Source organism: Orycteropus afer, unplaced genomic scaffold (assembly GCF_000298275.1).
Source record: "Orycteropus afer afer isolate SDZICR_OR568_19922 unplaced genomic scaffold, OryAfe1.0 scaffold00168, whole genome shotgun sequence".
Taxonomy (NCBI): domain Eukaryota; kingdom Metazoa; phylum Chordata; class Mammalia; order Tubulidentata; family Orycteropodidae; genus Orycteropus; species Orycteropus afer.
In genome coordinates, this window is record NW_006921755.1 from 6,677,528 (window position 1) to 6,696,831 (window position 19,304).

General features: G+C 39.1%; 1 protein-coding gene across 1 annotated transcript in view; it reads right to left on the reverse strand.

Moving 5' to 3' along the window:
- Positions 1 to 19,304, reverse strand: part of SERPINI1 (serpin family I member 1) — a 37,582-nt gene that overhangs the window by 1,343 nt on the left and 16,935 nt on the right. The window contains exon 6 of the mRNA XM_007946652.2: positions 655 to 741. Within this exon, the coding sequence (XP_007944843.1) occupies positions 655 to 741 (87 nt within the window). The remainder of the gene's footprint in view (positions 1 to 654; positions 742 to 19,304) is intronic.

Here is a 19,304-nt window from a genome sequence, read left to right on the forward strand (position 1 = left end):
GGTTAGCAGTCAAATGCCTTAGGCACTATGCCACCCGAGCTCCCTTGAATACAGGGGTTGGGGGCGGGAGGAGTCCAAAAATAAAAGCAGAAAGGGAAAATCATTTGCAGTTATCTTGGGAAGTTAAAATGAACTATCACAATGAAGGACATTTGTCATTGTGCTTTGGACACATGCTTTACATCAAAATGTGTGTGTTTTTTTTTTTAATTATTTGTTACATTTTATCACATATACTTGTTTATATATGTACTTTTCTTAAAAAAGGAACTCTTCACATACAGTATTAACAACCAACTTCTACAAGTAATTAGAAAGAAAAATATTCAAACAGGCAGCAGGGAAATATTTAAACAAGCAGCAGAGCAGGAAATTTTATTCTCATAGAACTGCCATCCTCCTGCCTCTCATTAGAGAGAAAACCAGAGGCAGGAGTTACACTGTACCAGGGCATTAGTGCCAGAGCAGGCTTCACATCCTATTTAGAAAATTCTAGTTGCTACAGCATTAGTTTGACTTCTGAGTGACAGCACAGTCACTTTTCTGGCTTGGTTCTGAAAATGACCCTTTCACCCCCACTCCAGACTGCTTTTAAAAAATACAAATATAGAAAAGGTGAGAAGATTTATTTAAAAAAAAAAAACAACTTGGTACCTGAGGCAGCAGCAGCTTCTGAGCCTTCCTCATTAACCTCTATGAAGGACTTGTGAATTGCTTTGGAAAGGAAAAGCTCTTTCTTATCTGCCAAAAGAGAATTAGAAGCATTGCTTAAGTATCAGGTAGGGGAGCCTTCTACCCATTTGTTAAATGGGTTTGTGAGATGTAAGTGAGATAAGATACTGATATAATACATAACAATCATAATATTTAAGAATAATAAGATCACATTTAGGATATGAAGGAACAGTTGAAGGCCTGGTTTCTAATTTATCTCATTTTATATTCTCTTGATAATCTTTCCCTTCAATTTTATTCAGGCATTTTTTCCATTCTTTATTTATTATATTGCCAGAAAAATAGCAAATGTATCTCTATTTATGATGACTTCAAGTTAACCCATAACTGAAGATTAAAAGGTTTTATATATTGCTCTCTAATTTAAAATCTAAGAAAATAAAATGAAAACATAAAACAAAATCCAGTTGTTAGTAAATTATGAAGTAATGATTTTCTTATTTGAAAGTATCTAATTTCTAAGAATGGGAGTTCCTGAACACTTAATTGTGCCCATGCAGAACTGTACATAGATCAAGATGCAGTCGTTCAAACTGAACAAGAGGATACTGCGTAGTTTAAAATCAGAAAAGGTATGTGTAACAGTTGTATCCTTTCACCATACTTACCAATCTCTATGTTAAACAAACAGCCCAAGAAGCTGGACTATATGAAGAGCTTCAGGATTAGAGGAAGACTCATTAACAACCTGCAATATGCACATGACACAACTTTGCTTGCTGAAAGTGAAGAGCACTTCAAGCGCTTACTGATGGAGATCAGAGACTACAACCTTCAGTATGGAATGCAACTCAACGTGAAGAAAACAAAAATCCCCACAACTGGACCAATAAGCAACATCATGATAAAAGGAGAAAAGATTGAAGTTGTCAAGGATTTCATTTTACTCCATTCCACAATCAATGCCCACAGAGGCAGCTGTCAAGAAATCAGATGTCATACTGCATGGGCAAATGTGCAGCAAAAGACATCTTTAAAATGTTAAAAAGCAAAGATGTCCCTTTGAAGACTAAGCCTGGCCTAAGCCATGATATTTTCAATCACCTCATATGCATGCAAAAGCTGGACAATGAATAAGGAAAACCAAAGAAGAATTGATGCCTTTGAATTGCAGTGTTGACCAAGAATATTGAATATACTATGGATTGCCAGGGGAGCTCTGGTAGCATAGTGGCTAAGACACTTGCCTGCTAACCAGACGGCTGGTGGTTCAAACCCACCAGCCACTCCTCGGAAGGAAGGCTGGGCAATCCTACTTCCGTAGTAACACTGCCTCGGAAACCCAAGGAGGGGTTGCTATGAGTTGGGTTTGACTCGACGGCACATAACAACAACAACAACAACATGGATTTCCAGAAGAATGAACAAATCTGTCTCTGAAGAAGTGAAGACAGAATGCTTCTTAGAAGCAAGGATGATGAGACTTTGTCTCGCATATTTTGGATATATTATCAGAAGGAACTAGTACAGGGTCAGTGAAAAAGAGAAAGCCCTCAAGGAGATGGATTGCCACAGGTGGCTACAACAATTGGCTCAAACATAGCAAGGAGTGTGCAGATAGTGCAGGACTGGGCAGTGTTTCCTTCTGTTGTACAAAGGGTCAACTATGAATCAGACTGACTTGACGGGACCTAACAACAACATTACTAATAGTCCATCTTACGTGCTATATTTTCTTCTAGAATGCATTTATGACTACAAGAAAAATTAAAAGCAATCAAGTTTTTACATTAAGCTATGAAGTATAGTTAGCTCCTGCAAATCCAGAGGACTAGGTTTTCTCCTTTTCTTTTTTTAAGGGAAACAAATTGCTTTAAGTAACCCATACATATATTTAGTTGGATAAACAAACACATGTATTCCAAAATAGTAATATATTAACTATTTAGCAGGTAACTGATGCTGTATTATTTTTAGATTCTGCTCTTCATTTTTGTCAGTTTGCCAGTTAAAGGAGGGTCACATTATCAAGAGCCAACACTATGGCCCTTGATGCAAAAGTGCTAGAACCTGGTTCCTAAACGGTAATGAGTGTGCAACTGGCAGCTAGGCTCTGCCCAAACATCTGCGTGGAGTTCTTCTCAAAGATACTGAATGATGTTTCAGTCACATACAATTTGTACAGAGAAAACTGTGCCACTGGGTCTAATTTGCTCACTGCACAGGGTACTTAAAACAAGAAATTGCATCCCCTGTAAGTTTCTCCTCCATCCCAAGTGTAAACTCCTCTAGTCATCTGTCCTTTCATATGTTTACAACATTTTCCTGCAACAATATGGTGGAGGTGCTGATGGTGGCAGGGATACTGTAAGATACTTGTGGCAGGAAGATCAAGAAAGTGAGGATGTTAAGCATTCTTCCAGGAGAGCTAGCGGTTTTAACAAAATTCATAAAGAATAAAAAAGAGAATACCCAAATAAACATTAAGAACAAAAAAGGGAACATATACAAACATATGTTAGAAGAGAATTTTTAAAAAATGCTCTGAATAATTTTATGCAGATAAATTTTAATCATCTTCATAACCAATCTTTAGTTACTGCCTCAGTAAATAATTTGATAAGTTTTGGTAGATATGTACATTGTGAAATCAACTTCACCAGCAAGATAGGGAACATATCCATCTCCCTCTTGATTCCTTTGGCTCTGATGCAGATAACTTTGAAAATAAACAGATTTCCCACAATTTGGATAATGCTATACATGTTGTTGTTATGTGCCGTAGAGTCGGACCTGACTCATAGCGACCCCTCCTTGCGTTTCTGAGGCAGTATCACTACACAAGTAGATTGCCCAATCTTCCTTCCGAGGAGTGGCTGGTGGGTTTGAATCATCAGCCTTCTGGTTAGCAGTCAAATGCCTTAGGCATTAGGCCACCAGAGTTCCCAGATAATGGTATAGAAATGTATAAATTATAAAATTGAGGTAAGGAATAAAACAGAATATCTGAATAAACTACTATCAAGTAAATCAGCAGGCAAAAATCTTCCCTCATCTCAAAATTAAAGACTCCAAGCTGGGATAGTTTTCTAGGTGATCTAAACCAAATCTCCAAGAAGCAGATAGAAACATCTCTTACATAACCATTCCAGACACTAGAAAGAGAATAAAAACTGTTAACTTATCTCTGGCTAATATTGTCTTGCTATCAAAACTGAGTAAGAGCAAAATAAGACAAATAAATAAATTGTAGACCAAACTCACCTATTAAAAGATAAAAGTTCTTTAAAACAATTGTTATTTGCCATCGAGTTGGACCCGAATCATAGTGACCCCTCCTTGGGTCACTATGACAAATTGTATGTGACTGAAACATCATTCAGTATCTTTGAGAAGAACACCACTCAGATGTTTGGGCAGAGCCTAGCTGCCAGTGTGAATACTCATTACACTCAAACACTGCCCAGTCTACTACAGAAGTAGATTGCCCAACTTTCCTTTCGAGGAGTGGCTGGTGAGTTTGAACCGCCAGCCTTCTGGTTAGCAGTCAAGTGCCTTAGCCACTATGCTACCAGAGCTCCTTTAAAAACAATGTTGTTGTTATTATGTGCCGTTGAGTCGGACCTGACTCATAGAGAGCCCTCCTTGGGTTTCTGAGGCAGTATCACTACGGAAGTAGATTGCCTCATCTTCCTTCCCAGGAGTGGCTGGTGGGGTTCAAACACCAGCCGGCTGGTTAGCAGTCAAGTGCCTTACCCACTATGCTACCAGAGCTCCCTTTAAAAGAATAGGAAAATTAAATCCAGCAACAAGTTTCAAGGAATGTCAGTGACAGGACATGGCAGTTGAGATCTGTTCTCCTCACTAACTCCAGTTCACATGAAAGTTTCCTCTGGGATATTTTTTTCAAAATACAAACCAATTTATGGCACTACATAACTAACAAAAACAACATTACATAAAACCCTAAGGCACTTGACTGCTAACTGGAAGGACAGTGGTTCAAACCCACCAGCTGCTCCATGGAAGGAAGACTGGGATATCTACTTCCATAAAGATTTATAGCCTCAGAAACCCAATGGGGGTCGCTAGGAGTCAGAAATGATTCGATGGCAGTGAGTTTGGTTTTTTGGTTTTGCTTACTCCTTATCCCACTTTACCCTTCATATATGCATACCTGCATACTTGCTCAACATGCAGTTTAAGGGCCTCAAAGAAGTTCCCTCTGCCTCATTCATTTAGTCTAAAAATATACAATGCTAAGCATTGCTGCACGCTGCACACTGTTCTCCAGATAAACTAAACTGCGATAGCCCGAACATGTGTTTGCTTCCTCAGAACATGCACCAATCCCTGATGTCCAGTCAGACATCTAATCAACTTTTAAGACTCAGCTTATAGCCTTATGAGGTTTTTTGCTATCCTCTGACTCCTACCTCTCTTCCCTCAACTAAAGGCAGAACTGACCACTCCTTGCCACTGAACCCAGAACTAATTGTACTCAATCACTGATGATATATTTGGACTGACGTCTCTTCTTTTCTGAACTGTCAACTTCCTTACGGCAAGGACTGTGTCATTCCTCTTTGTACTACTGGCTTCTGGTACTTCATTGGGACCCAGTGAATGAACTAAACTAAGTACAAGGAGTTCCGTGGTAATGTTCAATTTTTCAGTATTTAACACAGTGCAACCATAAACAAACAAAACTAAACCTACTGCCATTGAGTCCATTCGGACTCATAGTGACACTGTAAGACAGAGTAGAACTGCTCCATAGGGTTTCCAAGGCTGTATATTTTTATGGAAGCAGACTGTCTCCTCTTTCTCCCATGCAGCAGCCAGTGGGTTTGAACTGCAGACCTTTTGGTTAGCAGCCAAATGCTGTACCCACTTGGCCGCCGAAGCGCCTTCACAGCATAAATAGGGACTCAGTTATTGTTGAATGAAAGCAGCTAGTTATTTTATATTCTAAGGCTTTGGGTGCGGTTACTCCATGGGCACCAGAACCACAATTCTGTTCATTACCATGGTTATTAAGATTATTCCTGAAATAAATAACACAGATGACACTAATTCAAAGTAGATGTTCTAGAAAAATTGATGGAGAACAGAAACAGAGAAGGGAAGAATGCAAACATTAAATACACACTAAAAACTAAAATCCGATCAAGTACAAGAGCCAGGGAACAGGATCTAGCAGTCTAGTATGTATACGGAGTATATACAGTTACAACATATTTCAAAGAGAGAAAAATAAAGATCACAGCTAGTGTATGGCCTCCTTGAATGTGATTAGTTGCTACATGATTAGTAGATATAAACTAGACCTCAGGGCATTTAACCTCTAGAAAAACACCCTCCCTTTGGATACATGTGGAAGAATATGTGACAAATAAAAGATCACATCATAAATACTGAGGAAAAAAGGAAGCCTTTTTTTCACTTGGAACAGGCTCCAAGCAGTCATATTAAAATAAAATATAAGCTGAAAGGAGCTTAAGCATGTATGTGTCTGCAGGAATACAGGCAGCTCACAGCTTCCTACGTCTCCACTGTAATATTTCTTGTGAATCGATGAAGGCTACATTTCCTCGTAGGTGATACACTCTTTGGGGGCCTGGACTTTCCCTGTCCTGGTGGCACAGTGGTTAAAGTACTCAACTGCAAACAAAAAGGCTGATGGTTTGAACCTACCAGCTTCTCCATGGGAGAAAGACGAAGCAGTGTGCTTCGGTAAAGATTTGGAAACTCTATGGGTGCAGTTCTACTCTGTCCCATAGGGTTGCTTTAGGGTTGCTATGAGTTGAAATCAACTCGATAGCAGTGGATGTTTTGCTTTTATTCATCTCATATCCACAATAGTTCATGCATGGCCTGGCACAAAGTGGGCACTTAGATCACTGATGAATTGAATCAGAATTTGAGGGGAATTAAGGAGACTTATACTCGAGCTGGTCTGAATTGGAGCAAACATAGCTGCTACTCCCTCCTCCCCGCAAAAAATCAGAGGCAAATAGATCTAAAAAACAAATAAACAAACAAAGAATATTTTGTCCTCTAGCCCCTAGTACATGGCTCCTTCTGGCCATGGCAGGCATTGCTGCCAAATGACTGGTCCCATTTTCCTCCAGGTAGTATGCAGCCAAGCTGTTTACAAGGTAGTAGATGGGAACAAGGCCAGTGAACACTAGGTTCCCTAGAGAAGAGCTGGGCAACAATTCAAGCTCTTCCCAAGAAGACAAGACAGAGTACTAAAGCATTCATTCAGTCACTGAGCAAATATTTATTAAGCACCCTTCACACACAAGGCATTGTGCAGGACACCAAAGGCTCTACGTATCTGTGGTTAAAGTAATGCTGGCAGGATGTCTACCATGGAAGAAATGCCACTATTTCCCTAGTGGCATTATTCCTAAAGATAGCTAATTTAAATAGCTTTTTATGTCACCAGGGACATGTTTAAAATAACAAAATGAAGAGAGTATCATAACAGAACCAAGAATACCAAAAGTATCTCAGTGCTTCAGTTACTAAAGTATTTTTAGCTTCAGCCCCACCCATGAACTTTAGAAAGATTTCTAGAATTTGAGCTTCTTCAAGGTCAGAATTGTATTTGTTTGTGTGCTTGCCTTTCTAGATAGATTTTTTTCATAGGATCAGCAAATATTCATTTGTTTGTCAGTTTATTCATTGATGTACTGAGACCCTATTATGTGCCAGACACTGTTGGCACACTGGGTCTACTATGGTGAAGTAAATAATCTTTCCTAGTAAGGAAAGAAACAGATATTAAATAACAACAAAAAGATGATAAAAAAGCAAATTAAGAAATGATCAAAATTTAAGAGTGCGGTGTCACTAAGAAAATGAGATAAGGTGCTGTGTTGGTGGGTGACTGAGGCAGAAGAACTTATTATTAACTTATTATTAAGCTTATTATTGACAGGTGTTAGGAAAGGCACTCTGAGAAGGTAAATTTGAGCAGAAACCTAATGAATGCAAAAGGTCCAGTCACAAAAAGATCTGAAGGTAGAGTGTTTCAGGTGAAGGGAAAGGGAATGCAAAGGCAGAGACAATCCAGGGGCCGGAAAAGTCTGTGTGGCTAAAGTGTGAGTGTCCAGGACCATTTATTCACCCAGTCAGCATCTATCATGCACCCCATGCTGTACTGGACTCTGGAGACAGAAACATGCCTACAAAACAGCTCCAGGTTTGAGGTGCTCAGTGGTCAGAGAAAAGTATGTAAACAATATAAGTAAAAGGTAAAACATGCAATAATAGAGGTATGTACAATCTACTGTGAGTGTCTAGAAGGGGAGACTAAACCAGCTAGGAAGAGAGAGCGATGTCAGGGGGAGCTGCTCAGTGGCAGGACAGTTAGGCTGGTTCTGGAAGAAAAAGGAGTCCCTTGGTAGCACAAACAGTAAAGAACCAAACTTCTAACTGAAGGTGGGTGGTTCAAACACCCAGAACTCCCTTGGAAGAAAGGCCTGGTGATCTCCATCTATAAAGAATATGGCAAAGAAAACCCTAGGGAGCAGTTCTTCTCTGCAACACAAGGGACTGCTATGGGTTGTGATTCACGTGGTATCAATTGGTTTGTTTTCTTTTCCTTTTTTAGCTTTGAAGAATAAGTAAAAAAGTACATGGAAAAGGGTAAGGACCTTGCAAGTAGATGATTATATGTGCAAAGTGAGCAACACAGCATGGATGACCTGACGGTACAGAGGAGCCTGGGCTATGAGGAGGTAGGGGAGTGGCAAGAGATGTGGCTGATTTGAAAAGCTTTGACTATCACATTAGAGTCTGAGTTTTGTCCAGAAGTAATGGGACACGACTGCTTTGATTTTGGAATGATATTTGTGGCAGGAGTTGTGAAGGGTGAACTAGATGAGCAAACAGCTAGGGGCAGGAAGAGCAAGTACAGTAGCTGCTGCAAAAGTCCAGGCAAGAAATTAGGAATTGGAATTACGGCAATGGAAGAGAAACACAGTCCTCAGGTTGATGGGGGCAAGGAGAAAGAGTACAAACAAGGGCAGGATGTAGGAGTCGATGCAGCATAAATCTACATCACTTGAGTCTGACCTGAATATGGCTTTTGCTGTGTCTTCTTAATTCCTTTATCTTATTGGCTCCTTTAATAAAGCTCATACTTTATACTGAAGGATTTAGCACTCTCTTTCGCCTCTCCTTACACCTTCCAAGAGGATTATCTATTAATCCAAACGCTGACAGTCATTCATTTCCATTACAAAAACAGCCTTACTCTCTAACAGGATCCTCACTGTGACTAGATAAGCATTTTAAATTGAGCTGAGAATAAAAGAGATTCTCAACACTTTCTACATCCCATACTTATTGTGTGAGACTTTACTGGGTTTTATTCTAATGGATTTGGAGTCAAAAGTAATGGACATCAAATTGAGATGAAAAAATACATACAATAAATACCAAGCATCTTATTCAGCCTCTCATTCAGCCAGTACTAAGCAGAAAGCACAGAACTGGGCACTGCAGAAAACACACATACAAATCAATCTTTGGGATATTTAAATTCTAGTAGAGGATATTAAATGTGTAAGTAAAAATAACACAAGATAAAATGTGATATGTACCATAAAGATATAAAGGAGTGATTACTTCCGGTTGCTGTAATCACGGTGACTTGAAGAAATTGGGGGTATTTGAACTGAGGCTCCATTCAAGAGGTAGAACAGACAAGGGTAAGTGTTTCAGGTGTGAGAGATTTCACAGAGATGGGGATTTATGGACATGTGAGGCTCAGGATGAGTGTTCAGTTGGGCCTGGGCATAAGCTGGGTACACGGAATCAGCAGGAACTAAAGCTGGAGGGAGCTGAGGTCTTAATGTCCTGCTGAGCAGTGGACGGTGCACAGTAGATGAAAAGGAGGCTTTGAACAGGGCCTGCAATGATCTGAGTGTGAGGTTTAAGGCAATTAATCTTGGCAGTGGTAGATAAAATGGATTAGATTCAAGAGAGATTGGAAACCATTTAGGAGGCTATTGAAATAGTCCAGGGTAGAGGTAATGAGAGTATGAAATAAGAGTGGACACCATAGAATAGAACATGAAAGAGTAGATTCAAGAGATCTCAGCACATGACTCTCAAGTCACTCAGTTTTTCCAGAAGCAAGAGGTAAGGCATGTTTTTGTCCATTGCTAAATCACATTTGCCATTTTTGAAGAGAGAAAAATTTTTCATTACATAATTTAAGAATGAATAAAAAAAAAAACCAAACTCACTGTGGTGGAATCAGACCCGACCTGTAGAGACAAACTCCTTGGTTTCCGAGACAGTATCACTATGGAAGTAGATTGCCCAACCTTCCTTCTGAGGAGTGGCTGGTAAGTTTGAACCTCCAGCCTTCTGGTTAGCAGTCAAATGCCTTAGGCACTATGCCACCAGAGCAGTGTTATAATCGTACTGCAATGCTCTCTGAGAGCTTTCAAAATTGCCATTTAATTCTATTTTCCTAGTTTGTTTAGTAAAAATTTTAGTTGAAAAATTAATACATGCACAAAGTAAAATTCCAAACTGTACACAATGGTATATAAAATGAAAACTCTCGCCTCTAAAAGCCTTTGTTCTGTATTCTGGAGGCAACCACTGTTCTCAGTTTCTAATCTGTAGTTCAAAAATGTTCTATCAATTTAAAAGTCAGTATTCAAATGTATATTCTCCTCTTCTTTCTTTTGACCCAGTATGTTCCATTCAGCCCTTTGATGTTCTTCCCTCTCTACTTACACAATGCCTGCTCTAATACAGGGTTTCTCTACTTGGCATTATTGACACTTGGGGCTGGATAATTGTTTGCTGTAGGGGTTGTTCTGTGCGTGTAGGACTTTTAGCAGCACCCCTAGCCCTACACACTAGTTGCTAAGAGCAACCTCTAGTTGTGACAACCAAAATTGCCTGCAGACATTGCCAAGTGTGCCCTGAGGAGACAAAACTGTACTGGTTGTGAACCACTGCTCTAAATAAAACCAAAAAACCAAACTCACTGCCCTTGAGTCGGACCCAACTCATAGCAACCCCTCCCTGGGTTTCCAAGGCAGTATCGCTACGGAAGTAGATTGCCCAACCTTCCTTCTGAGGAGTGGCTCTAAATAAACAACAATAAAAACACATTTCTCTCATTCTTCCTTTATTATATCTAGCAATTTACGTCTTTCTTCTTTACAAGTCTATGTGCTCCTTTAGGGCAGGTATGGTATTTTAATCATTTCTTCATTTTTATGACATAGTACTTTGCTTCCACTACCTGCCTTAAACTGCTGTTCAATGAAAGCAATAGACAGGGCATGGAAGATAATTTATGTTATATATTTTAAACACCATGTGATTCTCATTAAAGTGGAAAGTAGTATCTTAATGCACATAAATAATTTTCCTGGGTATTTGTGGAGGTTACTAAGTGTCATAGACACTTTAATCATCAAGGTTTTCACAAGTTACTTGGAGAGGCAAAAAACCTGACAGGTGAAAAGGCTACCAACCATGCAAGGCAGAACATATGGTGCTCAAATAAATGAGACAGAGAAAAAAATGCTATAGGAGTTAGAAGAAGCAGAGGGACAAATTTTATAGTGGTGTCAGACAGTTTTTGAATGATATACTCATAAGTTAATGTGTGTGTGTGTGTGTGTGTGTGTGTGAAAGGGAGAGAGAAATAGACACAGACAGAAAGAGAGAATGGTATCGAGAATGGAGGAAGAATGAAACAGTTGGAGTGGCTAGTCTGCTGGAGCTACCTAAACTCTGTAAAACTAGTATTTGTAATTTAATAATCAAAGAATTTTCACTGAAAGCTTAGAAGGCTTGCCTTACTGTCAAGTGGCCATCCAAGATGCAGCTAATGGTCTCCTATCCTTGGAAGCAAAGAAGAGTGGGGGAAAAAAAAAAAAAAGGGCATTTGGAAGCAATCAGCCCTAGGGCACAATGGCCCGCGAGATGAGAAGAACTAGATGGTGCCTGGCTACCAATGCCAACCACTCAGGAAAGAATCAAATCTAGAGATCGTGGATAGAGTGGGAGGAAAAATGTGAAACAAAATCCAAAAACTCAATAATGACCAAAATTATTGGTCAGATGGAGCCCGGTGAGACCCCAAATACTATGGTCCTGGGAAACATTCTGGGCCTGGAATAAATCTCAGTCCCAGGGGATGGCTCTCAGCCCAGTAGTAAACAAGATGTACACGCCGACCACTCAACCCAGGGTGACGCACCCACATACTCTATGGAAATGCATCCCTTGGAGCTATCAACCACAGGGTACCAGAGGGGCAACATTCACACGGAGGAAATGCAGGACCCACAGGAGGGCATAACTATGAGGTGCATGGGGGGAGGGTTACTGGGCAGGGAGGGAGACTAGGTTAGAGTTGGGGATGGTAAATGAGGAGTGAAACTAAATGTAATGTTGAATGTGAAACAAACTCTGCTCTGTAAATTTGCACCTAAAGCACACACACACACACACACAAAGGAAGGCTTGCTTTAGATATTTCTTAATTGACTTGACTTGGTGGTGTTTGAGGACAGCAAATCCAGGATTTCTTACTTAAGTTTTAAGGAGGCCAGGGTTCTAAGAAATGTAATATGTAAAATGGCCCCAAAGAAATTACTTCTCTCCTTGCCTCCTTCTGTTTTATCCTTTAGCAAATATTTACTTTGTGTCAAGTATGTGTCAGCCCTGTGAGAGGGACTTGGAATAGACCTGTGAGTACAGAGCTGAGAAAGATCCATTTCTGATGGAGATTTGATCAAAAGAACAGATCATCTGCATACAGACAGTAAGAACTCTCTGGAAGATTCTAGTGTTATTTCAAATTTCAAAACAATCTCCATTCATAATGTATATTTATGCTCTATTGTCTTTGTACATAGTAAAGACATTTAAAAATCACCTTATAAATTTTTCAGACATGCCAGAAATTATCAGCTACACTAAGCACAATAACTGACTTAGCACTGCACAGCTATCCCTCAGGAATGAGGCAGCAACATTCTGCCTGTATGAAATAACTGCCTAGGTGTCTGGGTGAGACAGCAAGGATTCTCTAATCAAACTGAAAAGAGAGCCATGGCAATAAAGCAGAATTTAATTATGCAGTTTGAATTTGGCCAACATGGTAAGATAGATTCTCTCAATTACTAAAGAAGTAGGCATCAGAACTTTAAATTATACTGTGCTGAGCCAAGAATGTATTTCTAACTCAGGTACAAAGATACCAATAACCTACTGAATCCCCATCAGTTCTACCTTCTTAAAAACACCATCAAAGAGCTCAGTGTCTTGGGAGCTTCGATGTGAGCCATGAAAACATTTATGCAGAGAAAATTCATTTCCCTTGTGTGGACAGAACATTTATGCAGAAGACATTTAGAAAAGTTCCATTAATGCTTTGGACTGTATGCTCTCTAAATGAGGGGTGGAAGTTGTAGTTCCAAATACATTAGCATAATCTGTAAAGGAGAAGGCTTTCTGACCAGAACTAAATGCTTAAATTAAACTTGGTTTTGCTGAATTAAACTGGTGTGTTTTCATGTCTGGCTGAGACTCCATGTTTGCCTAGCTGACTCTTCACAGGCAAATGGTAATTAAGAAAGTGTTTTCTCTTGGTGGTCAAATTTGAAAGAAATGCACTCTTAGGAAGAGAATCTTGACACAGCTGTCTTTTTTTGGACAAAGTGGGCCGAAGAAATATTTATTTATGACAAAGATATAATAAAGAGAATTGTTTTGAAAGGATTTTGGAGCCAGCATTATCTAAAGTTTCCCAGATAACCTAGAAGGTTTCACTTAGACAAACAGTTTCTAAAGAAACAGCTTTAGCGTTAATTCTTATTACCAGTTCTGGCCCCAAAGAATGTTTTACATCAACCTAAACAATTTCAGAACCTGTTCTAAAAAGTATATATTGTAAGCATCCTATGACTGTTGTTAGGTGCCATCAAGCTGTCTCTGACTCATAGCAACCTTACGTACAGAAGGAAACACTACCCAGTTCTGTGCCATCCTCATGGTCCTTGCTATACCTGAGTTCCTTGCTGCAGCCACTGTTCAATCCATCTTGTTGAGGGCCCTCCCCTTTTTCATTGACCCTCCACTTTACCAAGCATGATAGCCTTCTCCAGAGAATGGACCCTTCTGACAACATGACCAAAGTAGGGGAGACAAAGTCTGGCCATTCTCGCTTCCATGGAGCATTCCGGCTGCACTTCTTCCAGGATAGATTTGTTAGTTCTTTTAGTAGTCCATGGTACTCTCAGCATCCTTCGCCAACACCACAACTCCCAAGCATCAACTCCTCTTCCAAAAAAAAAAAACCAAACTCACTGCCATTGAGTCAGATCCAACTCATAGCGACCCCTCCTTGGGTTTCTGAGGCAGTATCACTATGGAAGTAGATTGCCCCATCTTCTTTCTGGTCTTATTCATTGTCCAGCTCTCACATGCATAAGAGGCGACTAAAAATACTTTGGCTTGGGTTGCTGTTGTTGTTGTTATGTGCCATTGTGTCAGACCCAACACTGGTGGCTTGGGTTAGGCACACCTTAGTCTTCAAGGAGACATCTTTGTTCTCAGCACTTGAAAGAGGTCTTTTGCAGCAGATTTGCCCAATGCAATACGTCATCTGATATCTTGTCTACTGCTTCCATTGATGTTTATGGTAGAACAAAAGAATATGAAGTCCTTGACAAATTTAATCTTTCTCCATTAATCACGATGCTGCTTATTGGTCCAGTTGTGAGGATTTTTGTTTTCTTTATATTGCGGTGTAATCCCTACTGCAGACTGTAGTCTTCAATCCTCATCAGTAAGTGCTTCAAGTCTTCCTCACTTTCAGCAAGCAAAGTTGTCATCTGTGCATCGCAGATTGTTAATGAGTCTTCCTCCAATTCTGATGCCATGATCATCTTCCTTTATTCCAACTTCTCATGTTATCTGCTCAACATACAAATTGAGTAAGTATAATCAAAGGATACAACCCTAACACACTTCCGTCTTGATTTTAAACCATGCAGTTGTTCTGTTCTAACGACAGCCTCTTTGTCTATGTACAGGTTCCTCATGAGTATAATTAAGTGTTCTGGAACTCCCATTTTTCTTAATGTTACCCATAATTTATTATGATCCACACAGTCAAATGCCTCTGCATAGTCAATAAAACATAAGTAAATAGCTTTCTGCTATTTTTTTCTCTCAACCAAGATCCACCTAACACCTGTAATGATATTTCTCGTTCCACATCCGATTCTGAATCCAGCTTGCATTTCTGGAAGTTCTCTGTCAATGTATCCCTGCAACTGTTTTTGAATTATCTTCAGTAAGATTTAACTTGCATGTGACATTAATGATACTGTTTGATAATTTCCACATTCTGTGGGATCACCTTTCTTTGGAATGGGTACAAATACGGATCTCTTTCAGTTAGCTGTCTTCCAAATCTCTTGGCATAGCCGAGTGAGTGCCTCCAGTGCAGCATCTGTTTGTTGAAACGTATCAATGGGTGTTCTGTCAATTCCTGGAGCCTTATTTTCTGCCAGTTCCTTCAGTGCAGGCTTGACTTCTTCCTTCAGTACTATTGGTTCTTGATCATATGCCACAAAATGGATGAACATTGCCCAATTCTTTTTGGTACAGTGATACTGTGTATTCCTTTCATCTTCTTTTGATGTTTCCTGCATCATTCAATATTTCGTCCATAGAATCTTTTGATATTGTAACTCAAGGCTTAATTTTTTCTTCAGTTCTTTCAGTTTGAAAAATGCCAACCATGTTCTTCCCTTTTGTTTTATAATTCCAGGTCTTTGCACATTTCATTATAATAATTGACTTTGTCTTCTTATGTGCTCTTTGAAATCTTCTGTTCAGCTCTTTTATCTTGTCATTTCTTCCATTTGTTTTAGCTACTCTCCATTCAAGGGCCAATTTCAGAGTCTCTTATAACATCCATTTTGGTCTTTTCCTCCTTTCCTGTCTTTTTAATGATCTCTTGCTCTCTTCATGGATGACGTTCTTGATGTCATCCCACAATTTCTTTGGTTTTTGGTCATTAGTGTTCAATGCATCAAATCTATTCTTTAGATGGTCTCTAAATTCAGGAGGTCATATAAATTCTAAATTCAAGGTCCTATTTTGGCTCTCGTGGACTTATTTTAATTGTCTTCAACTTCTACTTGAACTTGCATATGAGCAGTTGATGGTCTGTTCCACAATCAGCTCCTGGCCTTGTTTTGGCTGAAGATACTGAGCTTCTCCATCATCTCTTGCCACAGATGTAGTCAATCTGATTCTTGCGTTACTCCATCTAGCGAAGTCCACATGTATACTCAGCATTTCTATTGTTGAAAAAAGGTGTTGGCAATGAATAAGTCATTGGTCTTGCAAAATTTTATCATGTGATCTCCAGCATTATTTCTATCACCAACGCCATATTTTCCAGCTAATGGTGATTCTTCTTTGCTTCCAACTTTTGCATTACAATCACTAGTGATAATCAACACATCTTGATTTCGTGTTTGGTCAATTTCAGACTGCAGAAGTTGGTAAAAATCTTCAATTTCTTCATCTATGACTCTGGTGGTTGGTGCGTATATTTGAATAACAGTACTACTACTAACTGTTCTTCCCTGCAGGCATATAGATATTATCCTATCACTGACAGCACTGTACTTCAGGACAGATGTTGAAACATTCTTTGTGATGATTTATGCCATGCCATTCCTCTTTAATCTGTCATTCCCAGCATAGTAGATCATATGGTTGTCTGATTCAAAATGGCCAAAACCAGTCCATTTCAGCTCACTACTGACTAGGATACTGATCTTTATGTGTTCTATTTCATTTTTGACAACTTCCAATTTTCCTAGATTCATACTTAATCCATTCCATGTTCTGATTATTAATGGATGTTTACAGCTGTTTCTTCTCATATTGAGTAGTGCTACATCAGCAAATGGAGGTCTCAAAAGCTTTACTCCATCCATATCATTAAGGTCGGTTCTACTCTAAGTAGGCAACTGTTTCCCAGTCATATTTTGAGTGCCTTCTGACCTGACAGGCTCATCTGGCACTACATCAGACAATGTTTCAGGGCTATTTATAAAGTTTTCCAGTAATATATAAGACAGTGTTTCATTGCTATTCACAAAGTTTTCGTTGGTCAATTCTTTGAGAAGTGGATGGTCTCTTTCTTCTTCCAAGTATGTCCTAGTCTGAAAGTTCCACTGAAACCTGCCCACCATGGGTAACCTGCTGGGATTTGCAATATTGATGGCATAGCCTCTAGCCTCATAGCAACATGTAAGCCAGCACAGGATGACAAGCTGACAGACAAGTTCATCTCCCTTAGCTGCTCTGCTCACTTCCTGGCATCCTGTAAAGCTGCTCCAAATCCCATGCCCAGTTCCCTTTCCAGGGTGCCCCTTAAACCTATTCCAAAAGTCCCCAGTGCCTGACTCCCCTTCCAGGCTTCTCCTTAAAGCCACTTCCAAATGTCCCCAGCACCCATCCTGTGACTATACTTTAAAATCTTTGTAGCCGCCAAAGCATTTGTGTCCAATAAAAGCCTTTCCCCACATCTTTAACCCTTCCTTTTGTGCCACCAATCAAAACTAACCAATAAATGATTTTATTGTAATCTCTTTGTTTTTTGCCCAATATCCATCTCTGCTCGGGCTCCACTCTCTGAAATCACCATGTTTTCACTTATGTGAGCTATTTATTCCCATTCAATGCTGAATAAAACTTTTGAAATGACATTGAAGGTCTGAGTGTTTTTTTCCCCTATGGTGCACCATATTGCTAGAAGCTGAGTGTCATTTAGAAACAATCTACCCAATCTTAAATCTGGGAGAGTGTGGCCTTTTTGATCACAAAATCCTTAAGAATTTATTAAAAGCTATAAGCCCTGAGATACACAGATGACACAGCCTTTCTTGCTAAAAGCAAAGAGGACTTGAAGCACTTACTGATGAAGATCAAATGCTACAGCCTTCAGTATGGGTTGCAACTCAAAGTCAAGAAAACAAAAATCCTCATAACTAGACAAATAAGCAACATCATGATAAATGGAGAAATTACTGAAGTCATCAATGATTTTATTTTACTTCGATTCACAATCAATGCTCATGGAAGCAACAGTCAGAAATCAAATGATGCATTTATTGCATTGGGAAAATCTGCAGCAAAGGATCTGTTCATAGTGTTAAAAAGAAAGATGTCACTTTGAAGACTAAGGTGCACCTGACCCAAGCCACATTGTATTTTTAATTACCTTATCTGTATACTAATGCTGGACAAATGAGTAAAGAAGACTACAGAAGAACTGATGCCTTTGAATTAGAACATTGCCAAAGAATATGAATATCCATGGACTGCCAGAAGAACAAGCAAATATGTCTTGGAAAAAGCATAATCAGAATGCTCCTTGGAAGCGGGGATGGCAAGACTTTGTCTCACGTACTTTGGACATGTTATTAACAGTAGGGACCAGTACCTGGAGAAGGACATCATGCTTGGTAAATTAGAGGGTCAGCAAAAAAAAGGGAGGCTTGCAACAAGATGGACTGATGCAGTGACTGCAACAATGGGTACAAACATAGCAACAATTGTAAGGAAGCCATAGGACTGAGCAGTGTTTCATTCTTTTGAACACTGGGTCGCTATGAGTTGAAACCAACTTCACAGAACCTAACAAATACCAAAGCCTGTCATTTTCCCCACCCTGTCTGTCTGTCTGTCTCTTTCACACACGCGCGCACACACACACACACACACACACGCACTTGTAATTTAAGGGTAGGTGTCACCAATGTCCCTGAATCCAATCCATGGGTCTTCACACTCTAGGTTTAGAAGCTATCACTTCAGCTCTCTTTAAATGGAGAACTGGGATCAATAAATTGCATATAAGGAGCACTTACATGTTGAGTTTCTTTTGTCTTAATATATACCTTCCTTTAGCTCATCAGAAAACAGATTCTATTTTCTTTTTCCTGTTCTACAAAAATGATAAAAAATAATCATTACATAAGCTTACTAATCCTTAAACTCACTGGTACCTTATTTTAATGAAAAATTTTTTTGGGTCAACTGCATAAAAGTACTTCCAAGAACATTTTATATGCTTTAAATATATTAATGTTACTAATATTTTATGATTTTTACCCTGACCTTATTAGGATATTAGAATAAAATAATTCAACTGGATTTTTTCCTTAGTACACTTAAAGTAAATTATTCAACACCCCAATGTCCCATGTATTTTGAAGCTACTTCTCCAAAACAAACAATTTCTATGAAGATTAAGGAAATATTTACATCATCTCACTGGGAACTCTTTATTTGAAAAAGTGTTCAGTTCTCATCATAAGTACTCATTTATCCTCTCTTCCCTTGTTTCCTTCCTATATGATTGATTACAACAGGACATATTGAGATATTAAATCAATACATTTATTTGTTATCTATTCTATAAGGCATTGTACCAGATGGGATGTGATGGGATGTATATACATCTTATACAAATATGTATAAGACAAGTCTTCTGGAGAATATAATTTACTATCAAACATAAGGCAAGGACCAGAATATGT